Genomic DNA, 21876 nt, shown 5'->3' with positions numbered 1-21876 from the left:
TCGTACGCACACGAATTTCTATTTCTATTATTCTATTTGCGAAGGTGGTTAATTTTGCATGAGTGTTAGTAAGCTCACCGAAATTTTGTATTGGTATTTGTTCGACTATGTTGGCATGGCGGAATAAATTATAGCACTCACTCACACAAATGCATCCAGTGACCACCTTGGCCGGTAGAGCGAGCTACCATCTCCGAGCTGTCTCCCGAATATTGGCAGAGCTGCTTGTTATGAGGTCTTCGCTATTATCGACTGCAATGTGGTAGGAGTTTGGCAGTCTGATACCGACCGTCGGCACCATTTGTTTCTCTGTTTTCTCTTGAATATTTTGCGTACCGATACTAGGTGAATATTTTCATTTTGCGAATTCTCCAACTTTTGGACCGAATGTAACATTTTCCTGTATTTTGACGCGAAAAGCCTTGAGCTTAAACGTCTTTCTAAGACTTGGCCCTTCTTTATCGACAGACCTAACGGCCGACGTTACAGTACAGGACAATTACGGGGCTCGTGCCAAAATCCTGTTGACACCGAGCACCGCCTGGCCGAGATTCGGACATACGATGACTGGCTTATTAGACCAGCATCGTACCTCGAAGCTGACTGGGCGGAGCATTTTGACGCAGGTATTCTTTTATTCCAGAATGGGCTGTGGGTATTTATTCTGGTTCATCATACCGGATAGATGCTAGTAATTCTGTACCTTATTATTCATACCTTATTTTATTCATCTACATATTTCCATTTTAAGATTTATGGTCTAACTTTGTGAGCAATTTGAATCGGTAATATTACTTGCTCTTCAGAAGTGACAACAACTCGTCGTAAGACGGATGTACATACAGTGCCCATGCTCAACATGTCCTTATCAGCCTTTTCTCGGCAGTACCGAACAATTGTCGATATGTCTCCACGGTCGGGCGCGGTGACGACGGCAGTGTCCCATTAACCTGTCAAAGGGGGCCACCACCTTTGCATGTTCACACTGGAACCGGTTCGCAGGTCATCACCGTCACGGATTTCCGCATCAGCATCATCATCACGATGTGCTGCTGCTGCTGCATGTGAATCTTCTCCTCGAAAGACAACAACACACTACGACGAAAGGTGCAAAAAGGTGCGGCACATCGCTTTTCTCTCCGGGCAGACCGCTCACTCGCTCGCTCGCTCAACATAATTAACGCATAATTTGAATAAATTGTGAACATAAAGAGGAGGCTCACATAGCAGTAGCATAACTTTCAAGTGAAGCCGAAACGCTTAAGCCATCATTATTACGACCGGGAGAATAGTTAGTTTGCAGCTCCTGCTGCATGGAAGCATAAAACACTCCTTTCAGGTGTGTTCGGGTTAGTGAGCTTTATTTCGCCCATTAGAACATCTGATAAGAAGTAAATGTCGAACAAGTAAGGGGTATTCGAAAAAAAAGTTACTTTATCGTCCTTTGCTTCTGCCTGGTTCGATCATCAAGTCAAGCTTATCGACCGCGTGAAGCATAATTTTTAATTCGAAATTATTATGACGAAATTATGTAAAACATTCTACCACAATATTGTACACTGCGATGCGCACTTTGATGTTGGATAACACACAGTTGACAGGCGTGCATTTGTCGGTCGATCCGTAAGGATTGACCGAAGGTTATATCTGCGTTACTTATGATGGTAGCCAGCTAGATGGAGGTAAAGTAACTAGATGGAGACACTATCGTTAGGAGGAGCAATTGTGCTTGATCATGCCAAACTTCAACCCTGCCCGGCCCGGCGGTACCGGTCTCTCATGTATGTGTTAATTTCATTATGACCTCTGCTCCACCCCCTTCCATAGCTGCCGGCTCTTCAGATACTCGGCATCTATTATCTTCTGCTCGAACTGAAAGTCCGAAAAAGTGTTGATTACAGAGCGGCATTCTTCACGTAAACTGTTTATTAACGTGAACCCAAACTAAATGACTGCTAAAAGTGGCCGTAATTGTTCGGGACTTTTGTTCGCCGTTGCGAAAAGACCGAGTAAGTGAGCGTCCGGACGCGCGGACATTCACTGCTTCCCTGGACCTGGGAGAAGGAACTGCGGCAAATTATTATGTTTCATGGTGCACCCATCATCGTACCGAAGCCGGTGTGTTGGTGAACGTTGTTCGACCTAAGCCTGCCATCAGGACGGTAATGATTGATAAAAACAGTTTCCATGAGCCGCAAGTGGCAATCCTTTGTACTTCTCGGCCGTTTTCGGCAGACTGCTTGCCTGCCTGCCTGCCCTGCAGTGAGTGAGCCTTCGGAAGGATAATTTATACTAAATTGATGAATTTTAATGCCTTTCGAAAAAAAAACGCGTCCAGAAAAGGGCCCCGGCTAGGAACGTACGCACGTATGAAGACGTATTACGTTCCGCGGCGGCGAGAGTTTTGCTGCGCGATAATTTATGATTTCAAGGCCCACACGAATGATTCGGAATTGGCACTGACGCTCTGCCACGGTAGACAGTAAGACGCGGAACGAACGAACGAACGAACGCACGAAAGCACCAGAACCGTGTCACTCGATTTCGAACCAATTCAGGTCGGCCAGCATAATTGCACCGGTTAGGCAATGTTGCCAAATTTACACACGGTGGCCGGAATTCTGGGTCGCGCCAATTTTGTGAGCCACTGACGACGAAACGAAGAGATTAATAAGAAGCCAGGGTAGGTTCAGTTTTTTTTCGATTCGATTGCAGCGATACGCACGATGACGGCCAACCGAAAAGGGATTGGATTGGAATGGTATATAATCACGCTCGGTGCCGGAAAGATGAAACTGGATCGGGAACTCCGGGTGTGTAATTGTGGTGCACATTCCTGTACAGAGTGCGACAATTTCAGGATGGATTTTCAAATAAAATTTGATGGTGTTCAGTCCATTGATAGCATACGATTCACCGCCTACGATCGTGGTGATGATTTCTGCGCCGCCCACTTTCCACTAACACATAAAAGACGACAACTGAATTGCGTGGTGGCTCCGGTAAACAACCGGTTTACCGACGGCATCGCAAACTAAAGGGTGGAACGATCAAAATTTGGTCGACTTGAACTTTTTATCATGTACCTATTTTAAAAACTCGAGCACCATTTCGTAAGTGTATGCAATTAGACTCATGTGTCTATTATGCTATTGACATTTACTTTTCAGTTATCAAAATAATGTCCAAGCAAGAGGACCGACGTGTCACAATTTTGCTCATGGGTCGCGAAAATCTAAACTATTCACGCATCAAGTTAAAAGTCACCAAATCAAGTATCACCAAAGTAATATAAGCATTCTAGGCATGCTTATCGACAGCCAGGAACCCTGAATTGGGAGAAAATCGACGGTAAAAAGAGTGACCAGCGCTTTCAAGCGGAACCCGAACCTCTCTATCCAAGGCGTCGCAAACAAGCAGGAAGTGTCACCAACAACCATGCATCGCACTACAAAATAAGCCGGACTGTCGACTTATTGAAGTCCAAGTAGTGAAGATGTGACGATTAACAAAACAAGATGGCCTAAACACGACCTCGGAGCCCATACACAACATTATTTATGAAGTTGGATTGCGTAATGATGGCCGACAAATACTACGTCTAGGCAGACTTCGAACATCTCCTTGGACAAGAATTTTATTGGACAACCGAAAGCAGAAAAATAGCAGACATTTTCAAGCATACGAAACTGCTGAAGTTCGGTAAGAAATATCCAGACTATCGGTACATGGGACGTGAAAAATTCTTTCTTCAAGCACTACCATTGTTCCGTGCTGTTTTGGCCGGATTTAGCATTCTATCATTACAGAATAAAGTGCGTGGAGTAGTATGCTACTAACAGATCCAAAGAACTGTTGGAAGCGAAAAAAATACAAGACAAATTAACATTCTGCGGCAAACAAAGTGGACTGGAGGTAGTTGGCAGAATTTGATGGTAAACGAAATGGCCGGCAATTCATTACCGTAATCGAACTTTTTCAGTCACCGTCCTGCAGTCGTCCCGGATTTGTAAGTGGGATCTAATAAGAGATCTTCCAAACTCCAATTTGAGGTAAGAGAGACGATGCAAAGATCTGTTCCGCTCCTAATTCCAGTGCCGAACCACGACCAACTCAGGAGCTTCAACAACAGGCAAAATCGATTAGAAATTCCATCCGGGTCTACTATCAGAACGTGCGGGGGACTCAAAGGAGACTATGTCTGCCTGTTTCCCCTTGATTCTTTTATGTTCAAACTCGTGCTCCTCGACCGTGTGTAAAACCACTGTGGTCCAATTGCACAAAGTCTGTCATTTGCTGTTGCTTTGAGAAAGCATAGGATAACCAACCGATTTTGGACCCCATCAGCAGCTGTACATAATTTGGACGCTTCCATTTGATTTTGCAGTAAATGTCCAAATTATCTACAGCTGCTGACGGGGTCCAAAATACGTAACGATCCTACTAACAGAGAATAATCCCGAAACGAAGCGTGCTTCTAATCAAATTAGCGATGAATGTAGAGCTTATAACCGACCGAGCTTTGTAAACCGTATTCGAAATGACTTGAGAAAAAATCCAAAGCGATTCTGGTCGTTTTTCAATGATAAGCGTAAGCAAAATGGCCTACCATCTAGTGTGTTCTTCGGTGATTCGGCTTCTGACAATATTCAAACCTATTTGCTTCGTCTACCGACTTTAGACTTATCTAACAAATCGGCATTGCTCAGTAAATTTAGGCTCTTCTGAGTAGTACTGCTTTTGCAATAAATCTGGAGTTTCATAGGGAAGCAAACTAGTAACATTTCTATTCAGTATGAATTTTAACGACGTTTGTTCTGGGGTCCTATCAGACTGCAAACTACTGTACGCTGATGATCTAATGGTTTTTCGCTCTTTACGATCCATTGAGGACTGTAAGCTTTATTAAATAATTTACAAAATGGCGACGCTTAAACAACATGACCATCAGCACTTCCAAATGCTCAGTCATCATTTTCATACGAAGCAAAACCCCTATCGTACATAATTAGGAAATCTTAACGGGAAACTAACAGTCATGTCCAATTCCGGAAGCAGTTTTTGGGCCCAAAAGCGGGGTTCTGTTTATAGAAATGTATTTACTGCTTTCTTCGTGGAAATCTGAACACAGCGAATATATTTTCATGGACAACATTTTTGTTTCAAACAAAAAAAAATCACACTTTTGAAATTTGCAGAATCGATCGATGACGATGACGATGACGACTAATTTCATCTTAGTCTTGTCTTGAACGAGTAAAAATTGTTAAGGACATAGTATGGTCTCGACTTATTGTTTGTAACTGTAACTGCTGTAGTTACGATTCCTTAAAAAAGCTTTAGAAATAAAAAGGGAAACGTCGGAAAGTAACTAAAAATTTGTTACGATTTTGGTTTGACTACATACGCCATTGTTAAGGACGTAGCAGTCGAGCTGGATACTAGAATGATCTTCAACAGCCATCACATGAACATTATTTTAAAAGCGAATTGTAATCTGACTTTTATTAGGTGCATGGCTAAAAATTTCCATGATCCGAATTGTTTGTAGCCCTTTACTTTTCGCGAATACACTCCGTGCTTAAAATAGCTAGCTGTGAAACCGTGCAACGGGTATTTATCAGACACACGTTAGGACATCTTTCATGGACGGACCACCAAAATCTACCTCCCTGTAAGGACCGTTGTAAACTACTGAACGTCGAAACTTTATGCAAATAGAGAAACGAATCCAAAGCCTCCTTCGATCCTGATATGCTATCAAACCCGAGCTGGCTGCAGGTTCTGATACGCTACTACATAAAATTTTAAAGCAATTTCGGCTTGTTTAACGCGTCACTGGCTTCTGATCATTTTCCGATAATCAGGAAGATTTTGCGCGGTACTCCGGTTTGTAAAAAAGGAGTTATCAAAGCAAAGCCATGGGTATAAACGTCCTTAGGAACTTAATCCTACTTTATCGATAGACGTCGCAGCCGTATATTAGAGTACAGGAAAATTACGGGGCTAGTGCAAATATCGTATTGACTCTAAAGCAGCACCGCCCAGTCGAGATTCGAGCACACGACGACTGGCTTGTTAGACCAGCATCGTACCCCGGAGCTAACTGAGTGTGCAAAAAAGGGGCTGGTACCAAATGGCCGAAACTCAAATGGTCGAAATCCAAATGGCCGAATTTCAACAACAGTCACAGAAGGCCGAATCGCGAAAGGCCGAATCACGAATGGCCGAATCACGAAACGCCGAATTTTCCCAGAATGCCCATATCAACAACATTTTTATTGCTCATGTTGTGACTTGTGAGACCTTACACATTTTGAATAATTTTTTCATCTATTTCTCTTCGCGAATTTGAAACATCCCCCTGAAAAACCTTTAAAATTTTCTCCTCTTTTGCGAGTGAAACAAAAACTCGCAGCTCTGTGATGATCTGCATCATTCGGAAGCGGAACAGCCCCCCTCAGAAACCCCTACTATGAGGTGCATGCATTTTCTTAGGTTTACTGACTAGTAGGGATTATCGCTTAGTTAAGTCCGAACGAGCGGCAGTGAGTAAGGACATCAAATACCCAACATTTGGGCAGGCTGAAGGCCGTGATTATTTTCGGCCGAATATGACGTTCGGCCATTCATGTTTCAGCCTTTTGTGATTCGGCCATTCGTGATTCGGCCATTTGTGATTCGGCCATTAGATATATTATGCCATTTATTATTTCGGTCATTTGTGTTTCGGCCATTCGTGATTCGGCCATTTGTGTTTCGGCCATTCGTAGGTAATCCCAAAAAAGGAGTTAGAGGTTATGTAGAAAACTATCGTGGAGTTGCTATGCAATTGGCTTCTGAAGCATTTCGAGTTGCTTGTTTGTAGTCATCTTTACGACAATATATTTAGTTGCCTTTCCCTTGCCGAGCATGGATTTTTGAAGAAGACGTCACTGATTACCAACCTTTGTGAGTTCACCTCAGTGGATTGCATATTCACAGATATGAGCAAAGCATTTGATGCTGTGAGTATTAATAGCATTTTGGTGGAAGTAGTAAAAGAGCTCGACATTTGAGGCTCGCGATATAACTGGTTGAGATCATATCCCAAAACTAAAACGCAGTTTGTAAAACTTGGTGCACACAAATCTTGCCCGTTTCCCGTGCACTCTGGAGTACCACCAGGTAGCCATTTAGGACCATTATTGTTCGTGGTTTTAAAAATCAAACTGCCTAGAGCTATTCCTCGCGCAACCGTTTTAATTTAAGCCCATAATGTAAAAAAAAAATTCACCGCTTAAGACCATGGATGATTGCTTGAATTGCACCTCGATTTTACGAATTTTGAAAGATTTTGTAAAAACTGCGAATTGAAAGTTAATGCGAATGGATGTTCAATGATTCACTGGAAATGTTGGTCCTGTGATCTTCGAGTACGTTTTTTTTTTTTTTTCCTGTATGGACTCATCACTGCAACCATTATGGTTAGATCTATTGTGATATCGCCCGGGTGTTTGTTGTATAACCCGCACTGCATTTTATTTTGGCTATAGTCGCTATTGAGTGAGCGATATGCTTATTGAATTTTTTTATGCGTGCTTGTGTGTAATTGGGTACCCTTCTTTCAATACTTTACTCTACTTTACCCACCTCGTTCCACATGACAGCGCACAGTCCCCAATTATAGTCATCCCTGGCGTAGCAAACCAGTGCATTTTTACTATAAGGGTCTCATTTTTGCACTGTCAATAGGCCATATCGGGATAATATAGAACTCAGCATGAAGGAAGGGCGATGAGGGGCCTGAGAATAAACCCATGCTAAAGTCACTTTGACATCGAATGGCCTGATTCTACTAAGATTCGAACCCATGACCATTCGCTTGTCAAAGCAGACTCGGTAACCTTGCGGCTACAGAGCCCCTCAAAGTACCCCTCGAGTACGTTCACCGAGATAGTATTTTATAGTGCGAGCGCCTGCGTTTGTTAGAAGATTTGGCCGTGACCTCGACTCGATGGTCATTATATGCTATACTGGTGATCTACAAAGGTCTCGTCAGAAGCAAATTAGGTTTCATCAGTGTCATTTGACGTCCGCAGAATGTTACACGTATATATTCAGTGCATCGCGGGTATTCAGAAGACATTTGAAAAGTTTGCTCTCAGGAATCTACCACTCAGGAAGAACTACCACCCTACCACGGTTCCTGTTCTTTAGAGGACATTGACACGGTTCACTGGAGTCATGAGATAGCTGTGATCTTGATTTTCACTACCATACTCTAAGGCAGTGTTGCGAAGATCTTACTCGTGTGGTATAATTTTCTCACACACGAGCACTCATTTTAACGAACACACCGGCATAAGCATCCCTTTCGGACTCTCGCTCTTTTTTACGCATACACTGCGACGAGTTTTTGCGAGTGTGTATTTAGTTGCCAGCTACGGTCGTCGCTCTTTTTTTATTATTGCAGCCCAAGATGCTGCTGATACTGATTACTCGCGAGGGCTCGCACTCCTGCTCGTGAGCAGAATTGTGAATGCACGCACCGCACCGGTACCGTTGCTCCAAGCTTCTGCTCCAATCATAACTAACACGCACCCGGTTTAGGTACATTTTTCCAACTTGCGTCAGAAACTAACGTGAAACCGCACGTCGGTACAAACTTTTTCCACTTTGTGCGGTGGTATATGTGTTCGGAACGCAACCGTGCGGCACCCCGCTAAAGAACGGTAGCCGAACACACGCGCATCTTATTCGTTCTCGTTTCCTATTCGTTTCGTGCTATCTACCAGATAAAAAATAACGAAGAACGAAAACATGTAATGTAGGTTCGCTGGCACGGTGGTCACGAGGTGCGACCCGAAATTATGGAACGGCGTTCGGGTGCTTGCTTTCTCTGGTTGTGGCGTGCCAGTACGTAGTGACGAAACTGCAACAATTTTCAAAACAACCCGGTTGCAGTTCATACATGTGCACCGTTTGGCTCCGAGCTGCATTTGTTACAAGTCTGCTCGACAGGATCGACGGAGAGAAGGGGAAGCTGAAGAAGAAAAGAAATAATAATGCAAAATCTGTATCCCAGTGCGTCAACAGCCCTCATGGGCAGCTGATTGGTCACGAGTTATTTGACTCACGAGTAAGTTACGCAGAAAGACGATAGGAGACTGTGTTCACGAGTGTGTAGGTAGCAGAATGTCTACACATAGTAACGACGGCTGTTTGTCTTTCGTTTGTGTGAGCGGCGTAAGCGTTGACTGCTATGCTTCTCATACACTTTCACGTGAGAGTAGACATCGTTGGCTGCTCGTTCGATTTGCAACATTGCTCTCAGGACGAACAGTTAGCCAACCTTTGACCATATGGTTAACCATATGGCCATTCAATGATAGTCGATTATACTTGGGATTTAATGTTCTGAAGCGACAAACATGATTTCGAAGAAAATTTGCTGTCGGGCTGCTTAAGGTCTGTCCGAGCAATACACTTGGAAGTGGTCCGTAAGCTGAACTCTGACATATGTATCATGGCGATACGCAAACTCGTTCTATGAAGCAGAGCTCCGATTGGGTGCCATAATTTCGAACACCGGCACTAATTTGAAGGCTATCAGCAAAGAATTGCTGTATTAACCAATGACTAGACTCGTTGATCATTTAATCCTCCTTCTGCACCCCATTAGGCGGGCATTTGGGAGCGTATGGTGTAAGCCTTCAAGATTTATTGAGCGCAAAACACTGAATAGTTTGATTGTTATAATTTAAAATTCTTGTTTGACCGAATTTTGATCGTTACACCCTTTAACTGCAGCTTTCGATAACGGTTATTGCGAAGCATCACAAGCATCACTTGCAATACAACCAGTACAAAGTTAAATTAAACAACAATGAAGATATGAAAAAGAGCCACATTCTCCTACTTCTTGTAATTACCGCGTGTCTCCCATCTCATCTCTTCCATTACTGTCAGCTACGACGCGTCTCCCCCGGTGACGAGCATTAAAAACACGTGTAAATTATCCTTAGCTTACAGTCCTTCTTCGTTACAACGTGAAAGTTAGATTTTTATGAGCAAGAAACCGGTCACAACAGCGCCCTGGTCGCTGTAACGATTTCTCAACCTCCCCCACCATTTTGGAGACAGTCAGCTAAATCTTCAGCTGTCACGCCCTTGTCGAATTTTCGATTAAATTTGCACGGTCCCCCAGCCGTAAAAAGAGATTTTTGTGGCCCATCCATACTCCCCCGAATTGGTTCGCGATACACTAGTGCTGCCGACTTCTGGACCCGTGCTCCGTCGTCATCGTCGTCGTCGTCGTCGATTGATAGCCTCTTTGCGATGATGATGCAATAAAAAAGGATGCCATAAAAAATACACACCATCGCATCGATCCGTTCCCCCGGCGGCAGAAAAACGGCATACCTGCACCGGCCACCATCACCACCGCCCTATTATCCTCCGGCAATCCAGGCTGCTCCTACGAAGCCAGGCGCTGACAGGCCTCGGCAACGCGGCGGCCCTTTGTGCTCTCTCTCTCGTATGGTCGCTTGGTCGCTTGGACTTGCATATCGCCGGCCTGTCCGGGTTTTCCTTCGGGGCACACATCGATGTATTTCCAACACGGCAACAACAACTCCAACAACACCAAGAACACCGAGAAGAACCGGTAATTACAGCCGGAATGCCGTGGTCGCTGCTGCTTCTGCCACCAGCAGCAGCACCACTCAACTCTCAGCCCGGTAATAATCATAAATATAACGCGATATTAACAGACGTCATCTTTATCGTTCTTCCGATCGCAGCCGCGCCGCCGCGATCCGACAGAACATGCACTTTGATTAATGGGGAAAAACTAACGCCGAAAACAATTATTTTGCTATAAACCATCTCCCGGGCGGGTGGTGCAATTTCGCTATACAAGCCAGCAACAACGTGGCCGTGGCCCGGCATCTAGTGCAATCAAGCAGCACAATTTACGGGAAAAAATTAGCGTTATTGATTGCATTAAGAGGGATAAAAATGCGGTTCGAGTCGAGATTCGTAATGCCGTTACCACGACGACGACCAGGACGATGACGACGACGGCGACGGCCATTTAGGCTCGACTGTCAAAACACACACACAGAGCAGTACAACAATGTCAGCGCCGGCGGCATCGTAAGCAAATAATTTAAAAGCAAGCGTAGTTAGTTAGCGTAAGCAAAGGGCTGATTGTTTTGTTCTTTTTCAAGAGTAAAATTAGTATGAAATCGTGGTTCATATTTACGGATCAGTGTCCTCCGGTAGTCCGGATACTTACATGCCAGGGAAACTGAAACATACAGAAAGGGGGACCAGTCAGTTGAGGTTGGGGTTGGAAAGCTGAGAGCTTCGTTTGTCGACGGTAAGAAACAGGAGGAAGTTTCGCCTTAAATGGTAAGCTTTCATTTTTTCTTTCAACTCACCTATCGAAATCCGTTAGTCGGGAGGAGTCTCGGAAGCCCTTGGCAAAAGGATTGGAGTCAATTTTCAGCTTGGTGATCAGTTGGTTCTGGTACGCCGTAACGGCGGTGAAAATGGTTTCCGGAAACACGTACGTCTTGTGGTCCACATCCTGCAGTTCCTTCGGAGTGGCGGGAATGTTCTGTCCCGGTCCCAGCCGAACCAGATGAATGCGTGGCTGATAGCGATGCATCGAGTTGAGAACAATCTGAAAAACAGAAAATTAGAAAAACGAACATTAGTAACAGCCGGGCCGTCGGATGGTAATCGGCAATTTTGTGCGTCACATATGTGTTCTGCCGCTAATTTATGCAAATCGAAACGATAATGGGGCAATTAAAATTCAAACCAACCGCCGCCAAAGCGCAATCGAGGAGACGAGTTTGTGGATCATTTCATCCGGAAATAATATGTTCCTGTTTCGCAAACAGATTTGATACAATCGTCGAGGCTGGCAGAGCTTCTATCTAGATCGTAAATAATCACAAATTAGCCGGTGGCAAATAGTTAGTTCGTGGCCTCCTCAGACAAGGACGACAATGGTGCTGACGATAACGACGATGACGACGACGAGGACGACGACGACGATGCCAAAGCCTTGGTAATTAAAGATGTTGAAAATGAACCGTTCTATATGCTGACAATGTCCTTTGCCAGATTAGGTGCTAGCAGCGAACGAGGAACGCAGCCGTGAAATGAACCGTGGGCTGGTGGGTGTGGGTGGTAGCAGCATTCAAGCGCCCTCTCGTGGCTAGTTGCCGATGGAGATGAGCTGTGAAAAGCTTTAACGAAAGGCGACGGAGAATCGATTTGTCGTCAGCAAAGCAGAACCAAGGGATAGTGTGGAGATAATCCTTCCGTTATAGCATCCATCCTTCGGTGGTGGGGCGCATAGGCTGCCTGTGTGTTAGTGTCGGGTCGTTACCATAGGAACCCCGCTGCTTCGAGAGCTAATGTGCGGTGGTATTGGTGTGAAAGATTAGAACATCGTTGGAGCGCATGTCTTCTAAAAAGTTTCCCGTGCACCACCAACACAGAAGCAGTAGCAGATTTGGTTTGTGTTCGGGGTTTGGTGCCCACTGCGGGGGTGTTTGTATTATAGTTACTATATATATAGTTCGGCGGATAGAAAACCAGGCGAATTGGCATCCCTGATTTATGAAATTAAATTTGAAATTATGGTGAAATGTGCAGGTTTTTACAAAAAATAATCACTGGCGGGTGTTGAAAATGACTAGTTCTATGAAAATAAAGTGTATTTTTTTACCATTACTCCTGCATTTTGGATTTTGAAAAGCTTTTGGCTCCGCTTTTGACGTTTATTTGGCTCCCGATTTTCTATCCGCCGAACTATATATATAGTAACTATAGTTTGTATACGAATGCATAGCGTGTTTAGCATAAAAATGGCTTTTTCCACTGCTCCCGGTGAGGATGTGTTGGCGAAACAGCGCGAGGTGTTAGTTTGATAAATTAGGTACGAAGCATAAAATACGCTGTTGATGGCGGAGATGGCCACACTGTGAAAATTTTCTGCTGAATTTAACTACCGTGCCTGTGCCAGTGTGGCGTGGTAAGGTCTTGACAAATTGATCCTTTCCCTGGGTAATTTTTACTCCATTCCAGGCGCAGAGAACGGCGAAGCATGGTGACGCGCGGAACTTTGCGGTTTCAATCCGGAGAAGGATGCTAAAGCTTACTGAACCGTGACCGGTGAACCAAAGCAGAGCGGAAGCAGCATTCTGAACGGATGCCGGATGCTTCAGACGTGTTAAAATGTGACTGAAAACTATCTGTTATCGAGAGTGTCGCACACGATACCGAAGGCAGACGACGGCTATGTGTTGGTTTGATTGATTTTCTGGCTACCCGGAGCCCAACCATAGACTGGCCCAAATTCAACCAAGCGTTTCAATTAGAACCTACGTTCCTAACAAACGAGCGGGTCCGAAGCGGGGGACCGAAAAGGGAACCGTAGTACCGGTATAAATTACATTAATTTATATGTTCCTCTTGTCCCACACCTTCAAAGTACACGGAAATCGTGGAATCGATTTGTTTGACAAGGGCGAGGGTGACACTTTAGCGCACACTGAAGAGGGAACCGCCCTCATACTAATTATCCGGAATGTCTCAATAAAAACGCCGTCCATAAATTACAGCAGCAGCGGCAGTCGGAACAGTTACGACAAGAGAGATCATCCCGATGGTATTTCGGAGAACCCTCTTCACTCTCTGTTATATTTCCCTGTGTTTTACGTAAGCTGGAACGTTCGTGAAGTGTGAGGATTCCTCCGGGCGATATAAATATGTACACGACCAACCAACGACATGACGCCCGCTTTTTTGTGTGTTTTGCTGTTGCGTCTATTGTTTGCTTCAGGGGTCGTGGACCAATTGAGGTTATGTACAAAAAAGTTTTTTCTTCCCTCGCTCCGAAGCGAGGGTGTTTTGCCTGCTATATTGCTGGCTGCTCGACAAGCAAAAAGTGCAAACAATGCTAATAATATTTCCATCTCGGCAGCAGCAGCAGCAGCGGCAACAAGGACTATCCGGGGAAGCTGGAAAAACGGAACTAACGAAATGAAGAAGGGACAACTGAAGGGGAAAATAAATTTACACGAACAAACGGATGACATCTCCCCGAGGGAGAAAGATTGTTTTAGATTAGCGAGCTAAATCCCTTCCATTTGTTAGGCGTTTGAGGTTATGATTCGTTTTTAATCTGCGGCTATTGTATGTGTGCTCTGCTCGTGTTGGTTGGTTGCTAGCTTTGCTGTCAGTCCCTGTGTTCACCCTCTTCTTGCACGGCCGAACCTCGCTCATATCTCTATTATTGATATTTGTTTCTCCTAGCCACTTATGAATCGATATCAGTTTCATCAAATCGTAATTTGTACGGATAAGTTTTTATCCCGATTTGTTCTTTTTTCTTCTCTCCCTTCTTTCCCGCTCGCGAATCCGCGTACGGTAGAGGGTTGGTAATCTGAACCGGGAGAAGATTTGCGAAGAAAATGTATAAAAGAAGATGTGTTTTATAAATAAGAATAATCATCGCCGTATTTTATATAAGTATGCTTTAAAAAGTTTGCCACGGCCGTTCATTCAGAAAAGAATTTTTTTAACCCAAACACAAAGGTTAGGGTTACGGTTAGGTTGCAAACATTTGACGGTTTTCCTTGGGTTTTGTGGCGAATTTGCGGAACTTGGCAAAAAACCATATGTGTTGTGTAGTATTTGGACTCTAAAATATATTCTGTCTATCGACAGAATGTTGAAAAAGTTTTGATCGAAATGAAGGTCCGTCGAAATAAAGAGGCAATCCTTGTAGCTGATATCCTAATGGCGAGGGCCGATTGTCCGTGGCTTCTCAACCATATTAATCTACGACCTCAACCACGACCTCTTCGTAGCAGAATGTTTCTCCAAATACCGTTTCGAAAGACAAATTATGCAGCAAACGGAGCCATCGTTGGGCTACAACGAACTTTTAGCCAAGTGTCAGCCTCTGGATTCCACTTTCTTTAAAACTCGACTTTAAAACTCTTTAAACATTCTTCGTTCTTCGTTTTTTCCATCCCTGATTAAGAATGAAGTTCGGTTTACAAATGTAGTGTCCTGTTGTTCAGCAAGAAAGTTCTGCGGAACCAAATTTGAACCAAATACGAACTTCCAAGTTCGTTCCTTAAGTGAAAATCGAACTTTTGGTAGCTTGGGTTTGCAAGTCCCCAGCGCCAACATTCTCGTCCTACGAATCGCCCAATTTCCAACTATTCCTACCTTATTCGCTTTCGTTGTATGATTATCTATTTGATAGTTTTGAAATATTATTGTGATCAAGATATAAAAAATACACTAAATTTTCTTGTTTGTCTCATAATGGTCGAATTTTCGGTTACTTAGTACGCGTGATTGTTTCTTCAATGGAGGCATCTGGTGCCGGTGGGGTTCTTGAAGAGAATGGATTTCACTGCATATTCGTCCGCCATCCTTGCGGCGTGGTTGGCCCAGCGTAGTCTCCCAACTTTTACCAAGTGTACGATGGGGATCTCTGCAAGTAATACTTACAACTCGTGGTTCATACGCCTATGTCTATGCTTATGCCTTAAATTCAGGTCCTTCGAAATAGAGCATAAGGCAGTATGTTCAAAGCAAAGAGCAGGACCGCTTGTCCCGGGCTGTAACGCTTTGCGAGAATTCGCTGACAAAACACGATTCCCAGCTAGCACCAAATCATATTTCAATAACCGAAAATTATCGTAAATAACTCTTAACGAATTCGGAATCGTAACTAAAGCTTAATAAAGTTCGCATAAAATGATTTTCAGTCGTATATAATGATAATAGCTGACATTCATACGATATTCAGGACGGAATCGTACAGCAGTACGAAGCGGGTCGCGCTTAATCGGATATTATCGTATATAAATACTTACATATTCGTAACGCATATAATTATTCCTCAACACGTATATCGCCTCCAAAATAGTACGGAAATGAAAATTTTCTTATATACATATGAAAATGCCAGCTGGGTTGTTCTAAATAGTTATGGTTGGTGCAATGTACTGTAAGACAGTTTTTGGACCAGTTCATGGACAAAAATTTGATACTTCGTTCGACCGGTAGAGTACCGCGGAAGACTGCAAAATAGAATTGAGGTCGAAGTTTTCGTAAAAGATCCACTTTTGGCAAGCAGCCAGCCGTAGCAGACTACAAAGTGATGTTTAATAGACGCGTGAACCAGAAAATTTATAAAAGTGACTTCAGAAGAGGCTGATTGCCTTTTTGAGCATGACTTGGAAAGCTGTCACTAATCAAGATCAACCAAATATTAGAACAATGACAATGGTGCCACTGCTAAAGTAACAATTAAGGTTTTTTTTGCACTCTTATTGCGGGTTTAATGACCAATATTGGTCACCAGAACCATCAAAACCACCGTTGTTACTTGGGTGTGGTTCTCAAAGAGTGCAAGCCGACCAATATGCCAGAGCTAAGGTCAATAGAGGAATACCGGTCAAATCAAGAGAAGGAAAACCGAAGAAGAAGGGTGGGTGGGTCAAGTGTGCCGTGATACCAGTTATTTATACAAGTATTGTCACGGGGGTCATCGATGCATCCGGCAAGGTCATGCTAAATGCGATTAATGCAATGTTGTGTTACCAGACTAATCCATAATGGGGAAATTTGGAATACCCATGGGTTCACCACTATCTCTCGTCATTGCGAATATAATGCTGGAGCGTATTAAGCAGACGACATCGAAAAGTAGTACATACAACAATGAGAAATTAAATTTATTTTCCACACGTGCTATGTAAATAAAGGCTGGTAAAAGGTTGGCCATCCATGAAGTGCAATAGACGAAGACGGGAGAACGCGAATTCCGCGCGGAAGACCCCATTAAGGGCACAACATTCAAGTATCATATCTACTACAGTGGCGGTAGTAAAGCAGAGTATGGAGTCGGGTTCGTCGGATTCATCATAGTCATCGGGGATACAAATGCGAAGAGTACTTTCGCCTCATTACTGATACAAAAAGCCTCCATCCTACCACAAACGAAGCTAATCAACTACGCTGCAGCCAGAGAAATGGCTTTCTGGAGTAATTATTTTGCACGACGGAACATTCGCCAGCACACCTGGAAACATCCTAATGGAGAAGCCTGTTCTCAGATCGACCACGTTCTGGTTGATGGCCAGCACTTTTCTGATGACGCAGACGTGCGCTTCTTACGGGGATCAAACATCGACTTGGACCACTATTTGCTTACTACAAGATTCGCCTCCGGTTGTCCAACGTATTCAAATCGAGACCAAGTCGAAAAATACGACAGAACATTTGGCGGTTATCAACGGAAAGAGTTGGTGCAGGGTACAATTGCTGCAGCCACTTCCAGTGAGTGGTTTGACGCAGAGTGCCAACTGGTGACTGACGAGAAGAGAAGACACGCCAGAGCAGGAAGAGATACCGAGATACTAGAGCTGCTGAAAAGAAACTTCACCGTCGTAAGAAACGCCAGCACTGGAATCGCGTTCTTGCGGAGGTGGAGAATTGCTTCGAGAGGCACGATACGAGAAACTTCTTTAAAATGGTCAACGGAATCAGGAACCGGACTGTGCCAACTCCTCTTATGTGTAATGACAAGGAGGGGAACCTGGTTACCGAAAGATCGGAGGTGGCTAGGCGTTGGAAACATCATTTCGATGCATTGTTGAATGGTGAATAAGATGGAGCGGTCAACAGAGACATGATAACGATAGAGGATGATGGACAAGCTGTGGAACCACCAACTTGGGGCGAGGTTTGAAAAGCAGCGAGAGGGCTGAAAAACGGCAAAGCAGCTGGAAAGGACGGCATCCCGCCGAACTTTTGAAAATCGGTAGCGAACGGTCCATCAGGCTATACTAAAGAAATGGAGTGAGTAGGAATTACCTACGAGCTGGTTGAAAGGTCTCATATGCCCTACTTATGGTCATCGACTCGGATGCAGCAATTATCGGGACTTTACTCTCCTTAATTCTACACACACAATTCTCTCCCGCATCCTGTTTGTTAGACTGAGGTCGTTACAGGAAACCTTTGTTGGCGAATATCAGTGCAGTTTTCGAGAGGGACGCTCGACGACGGACCAAATGTTCAGCTTTCGACAAATCCTCGATAAATTCCGAGAATTGCATTTGAAAACTCACCATTTGTTTATAGACTTCAAGGCGGTGTACGATTCAATTAAGCGAAATCTGCTGTAGCGCATTCCGTTTGAAAAAGGCGGATAACGACTGCCAACAGGGCCTTCTACAGATAACGTAACAAGGTGAAGTCCCGCAGCCTGTAACTCCATACGAAATTCGCGCTCTCTAAAATGCTAATTCTCTCAGTGGCCTCTACGGCCACGAAGAGTGAACGTTGAAAGAGAGCGACCGACCACCTCTTGCATTTTTTTTTGTGCGTAAGATCATGCGATCAATTCTTGGCGGCTTATTATAAAATGGAGTGTGGCGCAGGCGCATGAACTACGGAATTTACCAAGTATAGAGAGTTGTGGATATTGTGAAGCGATTAAAACATGGCAGGCTACAGTGGGCCTGCCACGTAGCAAGGACGCCGGATGAGAAACCAGCGAAACACTATTCAACAAAAACTCTGACAGAAGCCGTCGACTTCGAGCTACACTCCGTATCCGTTGGATGAGTATTCTAGACCAGATGAGAATTGTAGAACAGCGAGTGTTGGGGGCGACTGGAGAGTGGCAGTCCAAAGCCGAGAAACATGGAGACGATTTCTATTCTAAATTCGGCCCAGATTAGATAATCTTTGTCGCAGAAAAAGTAAAGTGAGTAAGTAAGTTTTGTCGTCTTTCGTCATCTTTCCGTCAACTTATCGTTGTATTTTTCGTTGTATTGGGACAAGTCTCAATAAGAAATTAATGGGTAAAACTGTTGGATTGTTCTTTATAAAGTTACTAGGTACTTGAGTTGGAATCCTTGTCCTATAGGAACAAAATAAAATTTCAGTCAAATTGGTCCACTAGATTCTGAGATACACGTACCGCCAGCTAAAGAAACATTGTTCCGGATCGTCGTTAGGGGGGCCGATTACCAACGGGACTGGACGTCTTCACACTAAAATAAAACGCTAGATTTATCTTACGGCAACCATCCGCCAACAGCGGTGGTTGCTAGTGCACTGTATTGATTGCTATTTATTATTCGCCTTTTATACACTTGCGGTAGATTTATTACATGGTCAGAATAATAGCCTTTGTGCATCACGTTCAGTTGAACGGACAATAGCGTTTTGTGACTAGCTTCGGCTGGACAATAGACGCTAACTGCGATGGATTACAATGCGGCTTTCTGCCGCAACAAACATGGTTTCGGGAAAAACGCGTTCAAAGTTTCGCACAGCAATGGACTTCCCTTGAGGTGACTCCACAATATTTACCGTAAGTTTTCAACGAGATCAGACAGAAAAAAATGCTTTTGGCATGACATTTCTGAAGGTATAAGCGTCACGAAAATGTAAAAATGTAAAATTCGATTTTCCGACTTTCCAGAGTAGGGTCCCCCCTTAAGAAGTTGTGTACCACAATCCAAGCTGGGGTATTCCATGGACCGAAACAAGCTGTAATCCGAGCGTTACAGCCGGATTCGAACCTCGTGTGGCTCGCCGGTGGTAATATTTTGCCTTTTTCCCGTGCTCTAACCAGGAAAATAGCAGTGTCACCATTAATGTGAATATCCGTGACAGTATTACGGTAAATTTGAGTACGGAAGTGAATTACTCATTAGGGTAAACTATTCTGTTCAAGAGTTTTTCTCTCAGAAAAACTCTGTGAGAAACTTTTATATGCTTTTATATTGACTCTTAAGCTGTTTTTTGAATACTTTGATATACCTATCCTGTCCTAAGAGGATATCGTCATTTCTACAACATTTGGTTGATTATTTTTGAAAATTTAGGAATGTAAATTGAAAATTGAAAATGTCATACATTTTTAAAACAACCGGCTCTACAACCAGAAATTATTTATATTTTTCATCCATGGATATATAATTTTGAAAGAACTGTACAACGCAACTAGGGACGCCCAAAATGGAGAAATTTATAATAATAATCATTACCACAGTATCTACTTACAACCTTCTCAAAAGCTTACGTGAAACTTTGTGTTGCCTTATTAATTAAAACGGTCTCAATTGCGGTATTATTGCTATAAAACTTACTATCAACTTCTTGAAACGTGTCCGATTATACAACAACAAATAAAAATGAATAAAATTGACGTAAAAAAAAATGAACATGATCTGCTCATATCTGACCGGTTGAGTGCCAACAATAATTCAATTAACCTCACTTCTGTTATTTTTTGCACAAACAAGACTTCAAGGAATTCCTGAACATAGTGCAAGAATGCACATGCAAGAAAAACTGGAACATTTTTCAGCTACAAATTACGTGCAGAACCACCAGCTGCCAGTCTCGCTCTGTCGTCCGAAAAGGCATTATTCACCCTGTGGGCCGGTTCAGCGACGGCCTCGAAAAAATTAGGTTTTTTTCATCGCCACGGGATCGCTATGCACGCAAGCACTCTGATCACGACCGATCGGTAGTGGAAGTATCAAAAGCAGCAGCAGCAGCAGCAATGACACAGCCAATTCTGGGCCTACATGATAGGATTTTATCATATAGAGAAACTGACGTGTTGAAGTGAGGCGGCCTCTGCACGAATTAAGATTGATAATCGACCAACAGCTTCAGCTGAGAGAAACGGTGATATCGACAGCTACTGACTGACCGGCGCGACGTCCAGTCCAGGACCGGTTGGAACTATTAAATACCAGTTTTGCCGAGTGATCGCCACTCAACTCAGATGCATCAACAACCAATCGGTTATTTAGCCGCCATGATGACAGTTGTGGGGCAGTAGTAGCGCTAGCGGCCGCCTACGATCGGACGGCCGAGCTGCCAACGTGTTTATTGCTGTGCCGCACCAAACAAACAAACGTGTTAACTCGTGAAAATCCGCTACTAGACAGACGGAGATGGCGAACTGGCAAACTGCCGGAAGAAAACAAGTGGCCTAAACTGGAGCATTCAGCCTCATTAATATGAATGGAATGGCATTAAGATAACTAGCCTCCGGCACTCCGAGCGGAAGCAAGGCGCCGAAAGTGGTATAAAACAAGGATTATTTCCTTATTCAAATCGGCTCCTCCACGCGAGCGAACTTGCTGAGCTGAGCTGTCAAAATGGGTGAAAAGCTCGATAAAACCGACAAGTTATGAGCCAGCAGCCGCCGCCGCCGTGCAGCAGCTAGAAGTGCGAACGAAAATTGCTTCCCACTTTCAGGTTTTCCAGGTGAGTTTCGTAAATGAAGTATAAATTATTGTCTTTATGAATCCTAATTATGCCACAGTTTCGGTGTGCTGCTAGGTTCGCGCCTGGTTATCGATTTTCTCCGTCCGAAACCGCACGTGGCTTGCCGACCAACAAGAGCCCAAATCTACGAGGCCAGCCGAAAATATGGTTATTGGAAAATTATGGAAATTTAATCCACACTCTCGCGCTGTCTCGGAGTCTTTAACAGGTAAGCCGACAACGTACACATTTCGAACACCGTTTTCCAGCCTAAAAGGAGGTACCATCATTAAAATATTGTTTGTTTTTATGAGGTACGCAACATTGAACGACTATCGCACTTCATAATTTTTATTTCTGAACCAGTGAGTGAGTGACTGACGACTAAGTATGAAGTTTTCGTCCAAAATGAATAAGTGAATAACATTTGAAAGGGTAAATAATTAATGGTTCGTGTCACTATACACTTGTCATCTGTCAAAACAGAAGACAGATGAAATCCGACGGCGGCGGCGGCGGCGGCAAGCTACAGCGCCGTTCAATCTA

The 21876-nt window shown here is 43.8% G+C and overlaps 1 protein-coding gene across 1 annotated transcript in view; it reads right to left on the bottom strand.

Moving 5' to 3' along the window:
* The window catches only part of LOC128742012 (T-box protein H15-like), a 102707-nt gene that overhangs the window by 9273 nt on the left and 71558 nt on the right, over positions 1-21876 (bottom strand). The window contains exons 5-6 of the mRNA XM_053838183.1: positions 11427-11671; positions 11282-11293 (exon numbers count right to left, since the gene is read on the bottom strand). Of these exons, the coding sequence (XP_053694158.1) occupies positions 11282-11293; positions 11427-11671 (257 nt within the window). The remainder of the gene's footprint in view (positions 1-11281; positions 11294-11426; positions 11672-21876) is intronic.

Source organism: Sabethes cyaneus, chromosome 3 (genome assembly GCF_943734655.1).
Source record: "Sabethes cyaneus chromosome 3, idSabCyanKW18_F2, whole genome shotgun sequence".
Lineage (NCBI taxonomy): Eukaryota > Metazoa > Arthropoda > Insecta > Diptera > Culicidae > Sabethes > Sabethes cyaneus.
This window is presented reverse-complemented; position numbering and strand designations above follow the sequence as displayed.